At 44.0% G+C, this 16894-nt stretch overlaps 2 protein-coding genes across 4 annotated transcripts in view; both read right to left on the minus strand.

The window, feature by feature from the left end:
* MEX3C (mex-3 RNA binding family member C) overlaps positions 1 to 16110 on the minus strand; it is a 23712-nt gene extending 7602 nt beyond the window's left edge. The window contains exons 1-3 of one of the 3 annotated variants that reach the window (XR_007780320.1): positions 15306 to 16110; positions 6525 to 6634; positions 5293 to 5446 (exon numbers count right to left, since the gene is read on the minus strand). Coding sequence is in view for 2 of the 3 variants with exons in the window: in XM_050986359.1 (XP_050842316.1) it covers positions 6525 to 6634; positions 15306 to 15891 (696 nt within the window). In the remaining variant the exon portion in view is untranslated. The remainder of the gene's footprint in view (positions 1 to 5292; positions 5447 to 6524; positions 6635 to 15305) is intronic. The other 2 variants (XM_050986359.1, XM_030230005.2) reach the window with 2 other exon arrangements.
* LOC127060974 (Friend virus susceptibility protein 1-like) overlaps positions 1 to 16894 on the minus strand; it is a 1102452-nt gene that overhangs the window by 823665 nt on the left and 261893 nt on the right. The window lies entirely within an intron of this gene.

A 16894-nucleotide genomic window follows, 5' to 3' on the forward strand; every position in this document is an offset into this window, starting at 1 on the left:
TCTGAATACAGTCTTTAGTGCTCTGACCACCATAATAAGCTGACACCAAGTAAAAAGGCAGCAACAGAATAATTACTCACATCAACCCCAAACAATGAGCTGCTAGCAGAGCCATAGCTAATTTCTTGCCTAGAAAGCAAGGGCAAGGTCTGGGAAGTCCCTCCAGACCAGCAGGGGATGGCATAGCATCGCTAAGTGTGCTGACAGGAACATGCAGGGATTTGTTTTCTATGAGCCTGCAACAGCTGTATATGGACACAGCTTTAAAGGGAGAGTCTGTTAAGCTGGCACAGCCCTTATTTCATTGCTAGGTTGCCACAAATTTTTAATCAGAAAGCAAGAACCCCTGTGACTATGTGCAAATCCTTTACCTGACTGAAACACTGGATGGTAGTACCACAAGGTCAACAGCTGCTGGTCTGCAAAGCACAACACTGCACACCTGATTAAGAATGAAAAAATAATCTACTTCATTAAAAATGACTGCTTGACATATTTCAGAAGAGCTGTTCATTCCCAAGCTGCATTCTTTTGTTTAAACAGAACACTTCCTCTCAGTTGTGAAATAACTAAAAGTATTTCTACAGTTTGTGATTATACAGTACAAAAAAAGATAAATGCCCCATTTATTAAGCAGAGATGAAGCTGCATTGGGAGAGAAAATGAAAACCTATTCTAAATTGTTTAATGGCTAAACTTCTTTAAGCAGGCTGCCTACACAAGAAAATTAAAACCAGAACATTTGTGGCATTTCACTGGGTTATTAAAGCCATTTTAAATACTACCTGTTGTCTAGTCAGTTGATAGACTGACTAGTTACTATCACCTTTCAACTAAAAACAATTAATTTCATCTCACACCTTGTTTTAATTATTGAGTAGAAAATTTTAACTCTTGACAATTTCTTTTTAAATGGCTGTTGAATATGATTAGTTGATTTAAGGAAGATGAAGATAGTAATTTCTCTATACTTGCAAAAGATGCTGATCTACATTATACTGAGTTTGTGTGGCCAGGTTTTAGTAGCCAGGGGGCTGCAGGAGTGGCTTCTGTAAAAAGCTTCCAGAATCTTCTCCTATGCCAGACAGAACCAATGCCAGCCAGCTCCAAGATGGACCCACATGGGAGCAGGTAGATGCTCAAAAAAAGGCTGTGACCCTGTAGGAAGCCTGCACTAGAACAGGATTCTGGCAGGGACCTGTGGAGAGAGGAGCCCACACTAGAGCAGGTTTCCTGGTAGGACTTGTGACCCTGTAGGGGACCAACACTGGAGTAGATTGTGCCTGAAGGACTGCACCCCATGAAAAGGGGGCCACATTGGAACAGTTCATTGAGAACTGTTGCTTGTGGGATGGACTTACATTATGAAGTCCATCATCATGAAGGACTGTCTCCCATGGAAAGGATCCCATGCTGGAATAGGGGAAGGACTCTTCTCCCTGAGCAGCAGCAGGAACAACATGTGATTGTGGGAAATTCTATAACTTTCATAATGATATTTTCTAATTAATGGCTTTAATTAACTTTTAAATTGTTTTAATTAATCATAGTAAGTCAAGCAGTGTAGTTTTCCACTCTGGCCAGCATATAGCTAACTTTCTTTTCATAGACTTTGTAGTATATGATGTAGATAATTCATGCTTTGGAAATTGTATAAAAATTATAAAGATCCAACCATGCCTCTGACCCCCATGGCCAGAAGCAGGGCTTTTCATTTCCAAAAGATTGCCGGGACTCGCCCAGATAAAATCATGACCATTAACGAGTGAATGAGTCTTTCCTGGGTGATCAGCGACCATTTCCCAAGAAGGTCCAGAACATTCACCGAACAACACCTGGGAGAGATTACATCTAAAAGTGGCACCCTGGCTACAGCTGAAAAGAAGACAATTTCGAGGAGCCCAGACAGCCATCCAAACCTATGGACTGACTTTTGTACGGGACTGCATCTGTATAGTTCCCGTTATACATATGTAGGAACTTACAGAAATCTTAGGTCATTTCTGCTCCAGGCAGAATAAACTGTATATAAGCTGGATACCTGGAGCAGTTGGTGTGACACACTGGGGAGACGCTGACACTACATCGGTTCGACCCAAGTTCACCCAGCGTCAAAGTCCGGGGTTGATGCTGTCTTGGCTTTGGCAGTTTTGTAATATTCTATTTTTTGGTTGTCGAGCTAATAAATTTATAAAATATTTTTTATAAATTTGGCTGCAGAATTGATCATTTATAACAACTTTTATTGTTAAAGTGTGATTATTAGATTACTGAAACTTTTAAGTTTTGCTAAACTAACCCTGATAAGTTTCAGGGGCATTTTCTGCGCAGGGCTGCAGGGCCACCTCTGTTCTCAGCCGCACGATTTTCTGCTGTACTAGCAGGATGGCTCAGCAGCTCAAAGCCAAAGCGGGGCCTGGCTCGGCTCCACCCAAAGCCGAGCAGAGGCGGCCTGGCCTGCCGGTTGTGGTTGGAACTTGGCGGCGGCAGAATTTCAGCCGAGCTGCGGGCTGAGCTGGCCACGCAGAAAGCAGCCCTGCATCTGGAATGAAATGCGGCAGGGGTTGGAAAACAGCCAGGAAACCAGAGTTGCCACCACCCCGCAGAGATCACGTGACCATCTGCAGGCCTGGGCGAGATATTAACTCTTTTAGTGCTCAGATGAAATTTGCAGACATCAATCCTCTCTTGAGTGAGAGAAAAAGGAAAGGGTGAAGACACACAAAGAAAACAACATGGGGTCAGTGAAGGAGTCAAATACCAGATGGGAGGAGAATAAGGAGATGCCTTAGTTTTGGGCTGAAATTATCTTGTAAGGCTATGGTGACAATATTGATACATCAGACTCTTTTTCCCTTTGTAATTCATGGAATACATTGAGGGGATGTGTTCTAGCCATAGTCATGAGCAGAAGCACCAGTGTTGAAGCAAGCAGATGTTGAAGTAGCTGTGATGTAATGAGAAGCTTGAACAGAGAGATGAGAAACCTGGCCCCAGGGATGGGAGAAGAAAACCTCTGTTCCCAGAGATAAAAGAAGAGAACTTTTGTTTCTATACTAGAACAGCTCATCATTAAAATTGCACCCCAATAAGCTGAGATGACCCATGGTGGTAGCTGTGGGAAGACTACCAAGCCATGGGAGGGACTTCACGATTGCAGATTTCTGGGCGGCTGCTATTCGTGACAAAACCATGAGAGAACTGTTACTTGTGGAAAAGTCTCCATGGCATGGCAGGAGAGATGCCTTTCCCTAAGTGAACTGAAGAAAGATTATTTTAAAAATGGCAAACTGACTGAAAATACCAAATTTGTTTCTTTACATTGTCAGTAGGAAAAGAAAGAAGTGCTGGGGGGAGAAGTGACCTGAAGGTTTATTCTGATTTCTTACTATTTTTTTTTTTTTTAGTTCTGTTAATAAAGTTTTCTTTATATCCTTTAAAGTTCTGAGCCTTCTTTGCTCTCCTAATCCTTATCTCACAGCAGAAAATGAGAAAATAATTCTAGTGGGTGCACTGCCATTTGGCCAGCACTAGACCCAGTACATTAATTGGTGCATTGGCTGGGAAACTCGGATTGGCTAACCAAAACCACTACACTTAATTGGTGTTTCTGCCCAGTTCAACCGAAACCGCCACACCTGACATTTTTGGTGACATGATGAACTGACTGTAACCCCCATTCCATGTCTCCCTGCAATGGTGGGGAGGAGGTAAGAACCCAGGAAGGAGGGAGGGGTGGAGGGAAGGTGTTTTTAAGGTCTTATTTTACGTCTCATTATCCTGCTCTGATATTGTTAGGAATAAATTCAATTAATATTCACAAGTTGAGTCTGTATTGCCAGTGACAGCTATCTGTGAGTGATCTTTCCTGGCCCTTAACTCTTGAACCTTTCACTACATAATAAAAAAATCAGAACATTTTATACTAAAGATATTTTTCCTTGCCTCCTGACCCATCAACAACTCACCCCTGCAATCACAAGCTTTTAGTTACACTGCAGTGTCCTAAGGTGACTTTATGATGCTTGTATCCTCAATCAATCATCTGTTTTATTTATGCTGGATTTGAGTTCTGTGCCTTTAAAACTAGATCCAAGAGTGAAGGGGGGGGGGAGAAGAAGTGCGCCCAGTTTGTCTGCAGAAACTGCACTTGCTCCCCCACATTCTTTCTCACTGACTGTGTTGTCTGCAGCATGGACAGCAGAAGAGAGCTCTCCTTTGCTGTTAGTTAGTTTTTTAGCTAGCTGAGGCAGAGAAGTTCCCCAGACTGTGGCTTTTCTTTTTCTTGGAACTGATCAGCCCTGCTCTGGACTGAAAACCCAGAAAAGCACCATGAGCTCACGCCTGTGGCCCACCGGGACCCAGGATGCGGCATTTTCCAGTGCAGGAGGGACTGATAAGAGACTGAGTGAGCCGAGCTACACCCTATGAGAAGGACTCTCTCTGAATTTGCCATCTCTTCAGAACAACGAGAGGTTCCATTGTTTAATATTATTCATTTTTTTTCATGTTTGTGAGTACTTACCTTGTTAAATAAACAGTTTTTTCCACTTTTCTTGAAGGAGGTTTACCTCCCAAACTGGTTGGGGGAGGGGCCACTTGAATTTGCTTTCTAGAGGAGACCCCTTCAGGAAGTTCCCTCCCAAATCTGTCCCAAACCAGGACTTGCAGTTACCAAACCCCTGTGCCTGCCTGTGGAACATATCAAGATGGCTCTGTATTTGGTCTGGCTGAGCCAGAGTTCATTTCCCCAAAGCAGTCCTCACAGTGCTATGCTTTGCATTGGTAGCTAGAAAGGTGTTGATAACACACCAGTGTTTTGGCTACTGCTGAGCAGCTCTGGCACAGCATCAGTGCTGTCTCTCAAAATTCCCCCCATTAGGGGTTGGGAGTGGGCAAGATCTTGGGAGGGGACACAACTAGGCCAGCTGACCCAAATTAACCAAAGGGATATTCCATAAGGGATATAAAAGCTAAGAAAAGAATGAGGAAGGGGGGCATTCCTTACTTACGATGTTTGCCTTCTGGAGCAACTGCTACACATGCGGAAGCCCCGCTTCCCATTAAGTGGCCAGACATCACTTGCTGATGGGAAGTAGAAAATAAAAATTTTTCTTCCTCTTTCCTTGTGCACACACAAGCTTTCACTTTTGCCTTAAACTGCCTTATCTCAACCAACAAGTTGTTTTCCATCTTATTTTCTCTCTCCCCTGTCCAGCTGGGAAGCAGGAGTGATAGAGTAGCTTGATGGGCACCTCGTGTCCAGCCAAGGTCAACCCACCACAGACTTACCTCAAGTTTTGTGCACAGTTTTGGGCACTTCAATATAAGAAAGCTATAAAGCTATTGGAGAGTATCCAAAGGAGGGCAACAAAGATGGTGATGAATCTGGAGAAGCTATACCAGGAGCAGTTGAGATCACTTGACTTGTTCAGCCTAGAAGAGACTAAGGGGAGACCTCATCACAGTCTACAACTTCCAGGGAAGTGGAGGGGCAGGCACAAATCTCTTCACTCTGGTGACCAGTGGCAGGACCCAAGGGAATGGCCTGAAGTTATGTCAGGGGAGGTTTAGGTTGGACATTAAGATAAGGTTCTTCACCCAGGGTGGCTGGGCACTGGAACAGGCTCCCCAGGGAAGTGGTCACAGCACCAAGCCTGACAATTCAAGAAGTGTTTTGACAATACTCTCAGGCAAATGGTGTCATTTTTCTGGTTGTCCCATGCAGGGCCAGGAGTTGGACTTTGATGACCCTTGTGGGTCACTTTCAACTCAGGATATTCTATGATTCTATGCTATACATAGGGATCAAGACTGCTCTCATTATAATTCCATCACACCCATTTCTGAGGAGCAACTGACCACTTACTTAGTGCTGTGGTGTGATGTCATAGTTTGTCTCAGGTATCCCAGTCCTTTCCCATGTGCCAATCACCTGTCCTTTCTCTCCACCCTGACCCCTGCTGGGTGCTGTCTATCAACCTCAGCATTCCAGAAGGGCATTGAGTGACTGGCAGAGTTCAAAAGATGCTCTGCATCCCTGGGGGGTCATTGGCCCACCCAGGTGTCCCTCTCACCTGAGACCTGCCCACCCTGCACCTGGTTGGTGGGATCCCTACCCCTTCCCTCCCCCTCTCCCTGGGCTTAAAAGAGCCAGAAACCACACGGTTTGTGAGATTCTGTTAGAGCTGTTATGGGATTCAGAAGCCTGCCATCGGAATAAAACTCTGGATCAAAACTCTCTGGCAGAATCCCACTCCTTTCCTTCACCTCGCCTTAAAGCATCTGCATAGAGGTAAAACCGGAGCTTTGCATGTCTGGACTTGTCTCTAGCGCCAGCTGCAGTATCCAGCATAGCCAGAGGTGTCTCTGAGGTGAAAACACCGCAGTGCCGCCTTTCGGTCAAGCAGCAGAGGCTAGTCAAGACCAGACAAGCCCCATCTGGATATATATTGGTAATTATTCCAATAACTTAGCATTAGTACATGTAAAGAAATACAAAGTAAAGATGATACATGACTTACCTACTTGTCATTATCCATCTGGAGCTGTAGAAGTGTTTTTATACGAGATACTTTCCAGAACGGCACTTCAAGCTCAAGTGCACCAGGTGCTGCAGCCACACAGTCTTTGCCTAGGTACCAGGACAGAGGAGTCAGGAGATCTCAAGTACTTAAACCAAGAGCCAAGGAACTGAGGTTAACCACTTGGCTGTGCCAGATCAAAGGAAGCAGGACTTTGTTTGACCCTATTTGTGCCAAGCTAAGAGATGAGAAATGTGGGCAGCTTCAAGAGTCTCTGATGATGTTGAGACAGCTTTCCAAGAGAAGGCTACTCAAAAGCTCTCATGAATATTTGCCTCTTCTAAAAAAAAAAAGCCGTGGTTCAAGAGCCACGTAGAAACTCTTTATTAAAGATTTCTTAGGCATCTATTAATTTATCAATTTATATATATATATATATATATATATATATATATATATATATAAAAATCTAGTACAGAATGAAGTAGTCAGTCCAGGACACTATCAAATAAATCAGCAATCTCACAGGCAGAAGAATACTCCAATTCCCAAAACAGATGGCAACTTTGTAAACAAGTTCCATGGAGCAAAAAAGCCAGAGGGCAGCAACTTGTATAATTAGTTATTTGCACTGCTGTAGCACCAGGACTAAGGTAGCAGCTGTTGAGCTAAATTAGGAAGGTACAATAGCAGAAAAGCAATAGCTATAAAAGAGGGAGTACATCCAACAAATAACTACAGGAAAAAGGTTGTTTTGATTAGGAACACTGATCTAGTGAATGAAACAGATTTGTGTGAGCAACAGCACTGGGAAAGCTGACCTGCATGACAATATTAAAAAGAAACACTATTCATGCCATGCAGTAAATGGTCAATGTAGGAAAGACATTCTGTGCTGTTCTTGTGAGCCAGCAAAGGCTTCCTGAAAATAAGGAAAGCCCCATATCTCTCCTGAGGAAGACACCAAGGTTGTCACCATGGAGACATGATAAAGGAGAGAAAGTTGGAAGATATGGACTCTAGCTGGCTCACAGAATGACACGGCTCCTTGATCATCTACTGAGAACTTTGTTTCTTTCTTATAGCCAATGGGCAGTGAATGTGTATGTTAAGTAAATGTAAATATCTTGAAAAAGTATAGAAGCAACATATTGCTATAATAATTCTCTCTTGCACCCTTCTGATGGAGTCGTGGTACTTTGTGCTGTGTTGCGCTCTATAACGACATGTCAATAAAGGAAGGTTGCAAAAGACTATGCAAATCTTCACCTTCACCAAAACCTTGATTCAAAAATGCTGCTAGACCTGTGTTTTTATAGACAAAATCCCACAATATACTGTCAAAGTTAAAATTATCTAGAAGGTAAAAAGAGTAACAGATAACGTGTCTGTTCAAAAGAGAAACAGAGAACCTGATGCAGACCTGAGAAGTACTGACTCACACCAGTAAAGGAAACAGATCTCAGACACTGACAAAATCTCATGCTCTTAAAAGAATACATGAAAGAGAAAATGAAGACATTAAAGAGTAACTGAAATTGGAAACAAATGCTTGATTTAGAGCTCTTTGACCTTTTCTTTTGATTAAATAAAAGTGTACTAGTGCTCAGCAACATTTTTTGTTACAGGAAGTTTGCAACCTTATCCCTGCAATGAGAAATTGGCTCTATGGGATGGAAGTATTGCATGAAAACAAAATTTAAGATCTTTGAGATATCCAACATTTTGTTTAGAACAAAGTTTCTTTTCCAGAAATTCAGACCACAGTCTACTAGAAGAGAGGGTAACAGGCTGAGACAGGGAAATATACAACATCTGCCGACTTTACTAACAGCTTAAAAGAATTCATCCATTTTCTCATGCCAGACAGGTTAATCCAGTGCAGTTCAGAAGCACATTAATCAGGATTTCTTTTTTATGTGTATGTTATAAACATAAGAAAGAAAACCATACATTTTTATAACACAGCAATTTTCCAAGAAAATCAAAAGGACCAGACAATTAGAAATTGCTATTTTGCCTTCCAAGATTTTTAATTTCTGGTTCATTAAAAAAATAATCTGATGATGCATTCACACATTAAAATCTACAGAATTTCTGGTAGACTACACAAAGTCTTCTGAGTGTGCACTGTGTTTGGTGTCCTTCCCACCCAAGAAGCCAGACAAGAACAGCATTTATGAGCAAGGATTTACAATCCCAGCTGGAAAACTTGCACCTTTCTAACACACTCAACAACTGGAGTTGGATCTTTGCATAGCAGAAATGACAAATAACATAACTGAAATCCCATTTGTTACATGGTATCAGAGAAATAGGCCACTGAAAATTCAGCAGTAATTTCAGATTATGCCAGGCCACAGTATGGTCACATATTTCAAATCCTGAAGTTCCAGCCTCTAAAAATGACAAGACTTCAACTACCTAGAAAAATAGCTTTTCAACAAATACCTCAAATTTTATCTCAGTCTTTAGAACAAACCATTTAATATAACATTTAATAACCAGCTTGTTATAGAAGATGCAAAAAAATAATATGAAGTGTAATTTTCTTTTTCATTTAAGTTAGTTGAACCTGTGGTCTTTGTTGTCTGTGGCAATCAGTTGGCACCGAGATACATGACAACTTCTATCATACAAATTAAACTTATCCATGAAAGTAGAAATTTTAGGAATCCAGTTTAAAAAACCCCCCAAAAACAACAAACTTGCAATTCGGGTTAGTTAGCTATGCTTATGCTGACTACTCCTTACGGGTAATTAATAACCAGTCAAGGCTATGTAAGTACTGTCAATAATTCAGTAATACTATTATCAACACATTGAGAGATAAAAACAGATATTCAGTATTTTCTGAAAGGACTATAATTAATCCCCCAATAGCTAAATACAATACATAGATATCCTAACATAAGGTCTAGGATTATATTACTATTATTATATTTTATTAGAATATATATAGCTCTAGGGTTGCTTTAGCACTTTTCCACTACCTGAGTGATAGCTATTGCTTTTATTTGGCTGTTCAGCTATGTTAGATAGTTATCAGCTACCAACTTATCAGAATTATGGTTTTATTTCAATTTCCAGGATTATTTTAAGCAAACTAATATTTTGCTCAAGAGCCCACATTCAAAAACAAAGAACAAAAAAGAGTCCAGGATCATTAAATCTGCATAAAAGTGTTGCTTTAGAGTTAAGCAGCTCCCAACTCTAGTGATGTTTTAGGGAGAAAATCCACTATTGTCAGTGGAAAAATCACATTACTTGGATAGTCAAAACACTGGAATTTATTAAATATATTCCAGCAATCACTATCTGAAGACAGTCAATATACTCAGGGATGCAGCATGTCTACAGGACAGACTTTGTCCCTTCCAGCATCTTTCAGGTTTTGTTTGTCTTTAGACACTACCCCTCTTTTGGCATTATTCAAAAGAGATTTTAGTGTTTAAATGTGTCTTACTTCAAGTGCAAAGTGCAGGAGGCACTGAAGACTTAGCATCACCAACTATAAATAAGGGAAACAGTTTTCAGGTGATCCACAGACTTTCACAAGTCCTTCACATGATTTAGAGATTAAAACAAAACCTAAATTAGACCTCCAAAGCTTTTTAAGTCTGGATACCTGCTTATTTAATTCCAGCTTTTCTCATGCAAACAAGGTCACCTCCTCAGGAACACAGCTTTCTTGCTACCACTTCTCAAAAGCACTTTCTCTAACTTGATTTAAGTTTTTTAAACCAATGCAACTTTGTGCATACAGGATTTTTAGCTGCTGGCAGCAAAGGAAGTAGCTTTTCTGCTCAGCATGATGACTGGCCAAGTTAGCAAAGGGTAGATTCAACAGCTAGTTCAAATTCACACAGGAAGCCTATACACTGCCAGGAATGGAATCTAGTATTGGCTCCCAGTTGCATGCCTTTAAAAGAATAAAAGGATACAAAAATCTTTTCCTTTGTTGTTCACCTTTGAGATTTTGCTACCTCAAAGACTACAAAGAAATATATTGCACTACCTCAAGAAGTGTCTGTCAACTTCATTTCTCGAGGGGCAAGGGAAATAAGAAAAGGCTAAGAACATTTAAGATTACTAAAAATACCATTAAAAAAAAAAAGAAAACAAAGGCACAAAAACCTGACAGGTTTTAGAAATAATACACAACTTTTAAGGAGCACTTAACTTATTCATTAAAGTCTTAATCCTTTTCCAGCGATGTAAATGGTTCCAGCAGCAACACATTGAACTACTGTCACAGTAACCCAGCAACCTCTAACATAGTTTCAATTATCAACCACAAAGTACATTTCAAGCACTCCACACCTTCTATAGCTGTGGTGTCCCACATCTGTGCGCAGCTACCAGCAAAAATGCCCACACAAGACCCTGGGCTGCAGCAAAAGACATGGCCAGCAGGTCAAGGGAGGTGATTCTCCCCCTCTACTCTGCCCTTCTGAGACCCCACCTGGAGTATCATGTCCAGGGGTCTGAGGTCCTCAGCACAAGAAAGATGTGGACCTGTTAGAGTGGGTCCTGAGGTGGCCACAAAGATGATCAGAGGATTGGTGCACCTCTCTCCTATGAAGACAGGCTGAGAGAGTTGGGGTTGTTCAGCATGGAGAAGGCTCATAGCAGCCTTCCAGTATATTATGGGGCTTATTAAAAGGAGAGAGAGGGGCTCTTTGTCTCTTTATACAAGCAGATGGTGACAGGAAAAGGGGCAATGGTTTCAAACTGAGAGGGCAGGTTTAGAGGAGATGTTAGGAAGAAATTCTTTACTCAAACGGTGATGAAGCACTGGAACAAACTGTCCAGAGAAGCTGTGGGTGCCCCATCCCTGGAAGTGTTCAGGGCCAGGTTGGATAGGACCCTGAGCAACCTGATCTAGTGAAAGGCACTCCCGCCCATGGCAGGGGAGGGTTGGAACTAGATGATCTTTAAGGTCCCTTCTAACCCAAACCATTCTATGATTCTAATCTGGAATCCAGCAACCTAGAGCAGGGCTGTGGGAACACCACTTCACTGCCTTAAGTGCTGTATTTATTTCTGAAACTCACACACAATTGAAAAAATGTTAAATGCGTGCACCATAAAGTCTGTGTGTTTACAGCTTGCTTAGGACTCAGAAGCTCCTTTGGTCTGATAGTGTCTAGAGATTCTCTTCCACTGTGCAAAAAAAAAAAATTTGGATAAAAAATACTGTGGAATTCTGGTTATCATGACTTTTTCAATTAGGACTTACAAAAAACATGCTCTCAGACACAGCAATGAGGCCTCAAGCAAAGCCTAGATTAAACTCAGCATTCCTGTTATTTCAGAGCTGATGTTTTTAGGCTGCAGACTTTCAAGTTCTTTTTATACTTCAGACAGCAACAGAAAGAATATAAACTTAATCTTTGTGGAAATCTATCAGAAGTAGCATTTCAATCTCATCACCCTTACATAATTAGATATTAAAGTACTGCAGTACAGAGGAATCTGGCATAAAACTTATCTGAATTCATTCAAGATAATCCTGGGAAGATCATGGAACTGATCCTCCTAGAAGCTATGCTAAGGCACATGGAAGACAAGGAGGTAATTCAGGACAGCCAGCATAACTTTACCAAGGGCAAGTCCTGCCTGACCAACTTAGTGGCCTTCTATGATGGAGTGACTACATCAGTGCAGAAGGGAAGGGCTACAGATGTCATCTATCTGGACTTCTGTAAGGCCTGTGACAGAGTCCCACACAACATCCTTCTCTCTAAATTGGAAAGAGATGGATTCAATGAGTGGACTGTTAAATGGATAAGAAATTGGTTGGACAGTTGCATCCAGAAGGTAGCAGTCAACACCTCAGAGTCCCGATGGACATCAGTGAAAAGTGGTGTCCCTCAGGGGTCTGTACAGTGTTATTTAATATCTTCATTAATGACATAGACAAAGGGATTGAGTGCACCCTCAGCAAATTTGCAAATGACACCAAGCTGAGTGGTGCTGTTGACACACCTGAGGGATGGGATGCCATCCAGAGGGACCTGGACAAGCTTGAGAAGTGGGCCCATGAGAATCTCATGAGGTTCAACAGGACCAAGTGCAAGGTTCTGCACCTGGGTCAGGGCAATCCAGGCTGGGGGATGAAGAGATCAAGAGCAGCCCTGCCAAAAAGGACTTGGTGGTGCTGGTAGATGAGAGGCTGGACATGAGCCAGCAATGTGCACTTACAGCCCAGAAAGCCAATTGTATCCTGGGCTGCATCAAAAGCAGCCTGGGCAGCAAGGCAAGAGAGGTGATTCTGTCCCTCTGCTCTCATGAAACCCCACCTGCAGTGCTACATACAGCTCTGGGGTCCCCAGCACAGGAAGGACATTGACCTGTTGGAGTCCAGAGGAGGCCACCAAGATTACAGGGATGAAGCACCTCTCCTATGAGGAAAGGCTAAGAGAATTGGGATTGTTGAGCCTGGAAAAGAGTAGGCTTTGAGGTGACCTAATTGTGGCCTTCCAGTACCTGAAGGGACCCTACAAGAAAGATGGAAAGAGACTATTTACAAGAGCATGTAGTGACAGAACAAGGGGGAATGGATCCAAACTGAGAGTAGGTTTAGATTAGATATTTGGAAGAAATTCTTTCCTGTGAGGGTGGTGAGGTACTGGAACAGGTTGCCCAGAGCAGCTGTGGATGCCCCATCCCTGGAAGTGTTCAAGGCCAGGTTGGATGGGGCTTTGCACAGCCTGGTCTAGTGGAAAGTATGATAATGTAACCAGCTGGTTAGGATGTCTGCTAGGAAGAGAGTATGCATCTTCATTTTTAAAGAGAGGAGAACGATCTGTGAAGGATGCAGCTCTGACCAGCCTTGCTCAAGGCAGACCAAGCTGCACTACAACTGACAACACTTTGTGGGCTAGGGCACAGACACATGCAAAGCAAGTGGATGAGAAAGCAAGAGCCTCGAACCCATGCAATGAGCCAGCACAGTTCTGTACCATAAAAGGGGATGCAAGGACTAGTATGTCTTAAGACATTTGACAAATATTTAGTGGAACTAATACAACTTACATGAGGCAGTCTTTAAGCATAAGTCTCCCATGAATGAGAATTTTGAAGGGCCGCCTTGTACAAAGTTTTCATGCAAGTATATTTGGTAACAATTTTTTAGCGCTCCCTCCACTCCTGCTCCTTCCTCTTTTGTAGCCCTAATTCTTGGTATTATAAAATCCCTCCCCATCAAGGCTTAATAATTTATCACAAGCCAAACAGCATGACACCAGATGAAAAATAAAAGCAGAAGCAGCAAATGAACCTTCGGGAACAATGATCCTATTTTTATGCAAACCCCATTATCTTGTCTTTAAGTGACTCAAAGTATGGAAAAATATACTACAGAGAATGACCCTGATCTGGTGGAGAATAAACATGGCAGCCTAATCAGTCCTTGAAGCCCAGTAGTTTCTGTTTCTTTAGAGAACTGTAGCAATCATGGTTTTCAGTTCTGTTTTCCACCCACCCCCCTCTCCTCTGCCTACCATCCCCAGTGACACATGAATAGTCTTAAGACATTGAAACACCATTTCTTGGAAAAGAAATTTTCTTCTTGAACAGAACTGACTTGTCTGCATCAGAGGAAGCTACCTGAAAATTTCTGCTGCACAGCCTGCTATTCTCCTTTGACACATACAGCAAAACCCCCACCCTTAACTGCTAAAAACCTAAAATAAATGTAGAAAGAGAAAACAAGTTCGCCTAAGCGTTGGTGCTCGGTGGGCCTTTCTTTAGTACCACATTGGTTTAGAGCAATCTTACTATTTCTTCCATATTCAAGAGAAAAAAACAATCCAAAGCCACACTGGTGTAGAGAGACTAGGCAGTATAATTGCTCATTATCAAAGCTCATCAGCAAATGAGACACACCACCCCCAAAACAATAAAAATAACACAGAAAGGGAAGAGAGAGTGGCAACTTCATTGCCCGAGTTTCCACACCTACACTTGACACTGCTCAGTGCTTCTTCCAATATGTAAAAAGGGCTTTTAAAATTAGGTTCACTACTAGAAAGACGGTGCAAAACATCTAACTCCTCCAAGCACCACTCCTACAAGACCATATGAAAGGCACAGAATGAAGGTGACATCACTGATATGACCTCATCCTAATGAGATAATAGAGACCCATCGAGTATAGCAACAGCAATCAACAGGAAGCCATAACCCAAACAGAAAGACAAGGGCTTTCACACAGAGGAGGGCTAACACATGGCTCCTTTCTCCATCTCGCTGACTCTTCAGGTCTTTGTAATCAGTGAGCACCACGAAAAGCTGTAGGAACAGTGTCAGCCCATACCTTGCTCTCCAAGGCAAATTAAAGCCCTTCACTCAAAAATCTTTGTAAAACATAATACTAAGTTCCTAAAGTGAAAGTCAGCTTCTCACTAAATACCACGAGCCAAGTGTCACTGAAAAGCAAAGCCTATGCCAACACTTACCTGTATGTTGCCAGGCTATCCACTGCATTTTACAGCTCAGATGAACAAAAATGGAAGGTTTGAGCTAATCCAGTCCTTGCTCTCGCCTTCTCAAGCAGGGCTGGCCTGGTGCCAGCATCCTATACCCCATGGGGAAGCCGGGGTCTGAGGGAGAGGTCATCCCAAGGGGGCATAAAGCTACTACCGAGGCAAGGGGCTCCTGCAGCTAGCCTCGAAGGGGCATGCCCCAGGGGCGTGCCGATAGAGGCCTGCCACGAACCCCGGGGAAGGACAGCAGGCCCAGGCCACCCCACAACCCATCCAGTCCTCCACTCACCCTGGCGGCCCACGATCTCAGCCACATGGTCAGAGCTGGGCACGGGCACGCACTCGGTGGTGTTGACGCTCTTTCCGCAGAGCAACGCCGTCTGCTCGCCGCTGAGGCCCACCGAACCGCCGCCACTCAGGCCACCGCCGTAAGCGTGGGACAGCATTGCAGCCATCATGCCCTCAGGATCGTGCGCCCCGTCCGCTACCTCCTGCTCATCGAGAGCGGGCGAGAGCAGGACGGATCCCAGCGCCGGCAGAAGCGGGAGCGACTGGGAGGGCGAGGAAGACGTGGAGAGCAGCAGCAGCGCGGCCAGGTGGTCCTCTTCGTCCTCTTCCTCCAGCTCCAGATCTCCCTCGCCCCTCGCCGCCGCCTCCCCCGCTCCGCCAAGCCTCGGCTCCCCGAGGGAGTCGGGCGGCGGCGCCAAGCCCGCCCGCTGCCTGGCCACCCCCATCACTCCACTGCCTCCGGCGGGCAGGCCATGGTCGCGGAAGCCGAGGCCGGAGATGTGCTGCTGGAGCAGAGGCAGCGGGGGGGGGGGGAGGCGCGGCATCTCGGCGGCACAGAAGGCCGCGGCGGCGCTGCTGCTAGGCATGGCGGGGGAGGCACGGCAGGGGAGGCACGGCAGGCCGGGCAGGGCCTAGCGGCGCGGAGCCGCCATGCCGTGAGGAGCACGACCCGGACCCCAGGGGCCGCGCTCTCAGCAGGCCTTCTGTCCCATAGCCCTCCCCACGGCAGGACTACAGACGGCACTGGAATAGGGGGATCAGCGGGGAGGAGGTCATCCCGCCCCGCGCTCGCCGAATTGGGCGGCACAGCCGCTTCCTGGGCGGTGCCAGAGATGGATAGGGCCTGCGGGGTGTGGGGAGGCCCCGCCCTCGACCCCGCCGCCTCAGCGCTTCGGTGAGCCCTGGGACGGTGGGGTGCTGTGAATTAAGGTCCAGTGAGACGGAGTGAGCCCCAAAACAGACAAAAATGACAGACACCGTCTGATGGACGTGGTGCCCTCTTTCCCCTCATATCTTGTTGTGTGTTTCCCCTCTAAGGTAAAGGCTCTGTGATTTGACAGTTACCATCCCCAACAGAGCCCATCTCCCTTCTCTGTGCTAAAAGCAAAGGCAATTTGCTGTGGACATCTTAATACAACCATAATAAAGTGCTTGAAAGTGATCTCTCACGGAGTTAGTTGCTTTATTAAACAGAGCATCTTCAAGGGCAGCCCAATGTGTCAGGGACATTGGTATGAGCACTGTGGCATGAACAATTTATAGCCCATACTACAAATTAGAATCCAATAAAGCTTTTATTAAGTCTGCTTTAGGAATATCAAGTTCTTTCTACCGTGCTCATATTTGAGGTGATAGACTTGTATAATGACTTTGCAGTCAATAAAAAAAATATGTAATTTTCCAAACTCTTGTCCATATTGGTTGTAAAATAGTTACATGAATCTATTGTCTGAAGGAGTAGGCAGTACGGAAGGATTATGGGGGTATATCAAATGTAGACGCAGGTGGAAGCCAGTTGATGTAGCTGAAGTTCTGCCTTTTGGTTCACTTCAACTTGCTCTTTTGAATGGCAAAATGAGCTCACAGCTT

This window comes from Serinus canaria, chromosome W, assembly GCF_022539315.1.
Source record: "Serinus canaria isolate serCan28SL12 chromosome W, serCan2020, whole genome shotgun sequence".
NCBI classification, from domain to species: Eukaryota; Metazoa; Chordata; class Aves; order Passeriformes; family Fringillidae; genus Serinus; species Serinus canaria.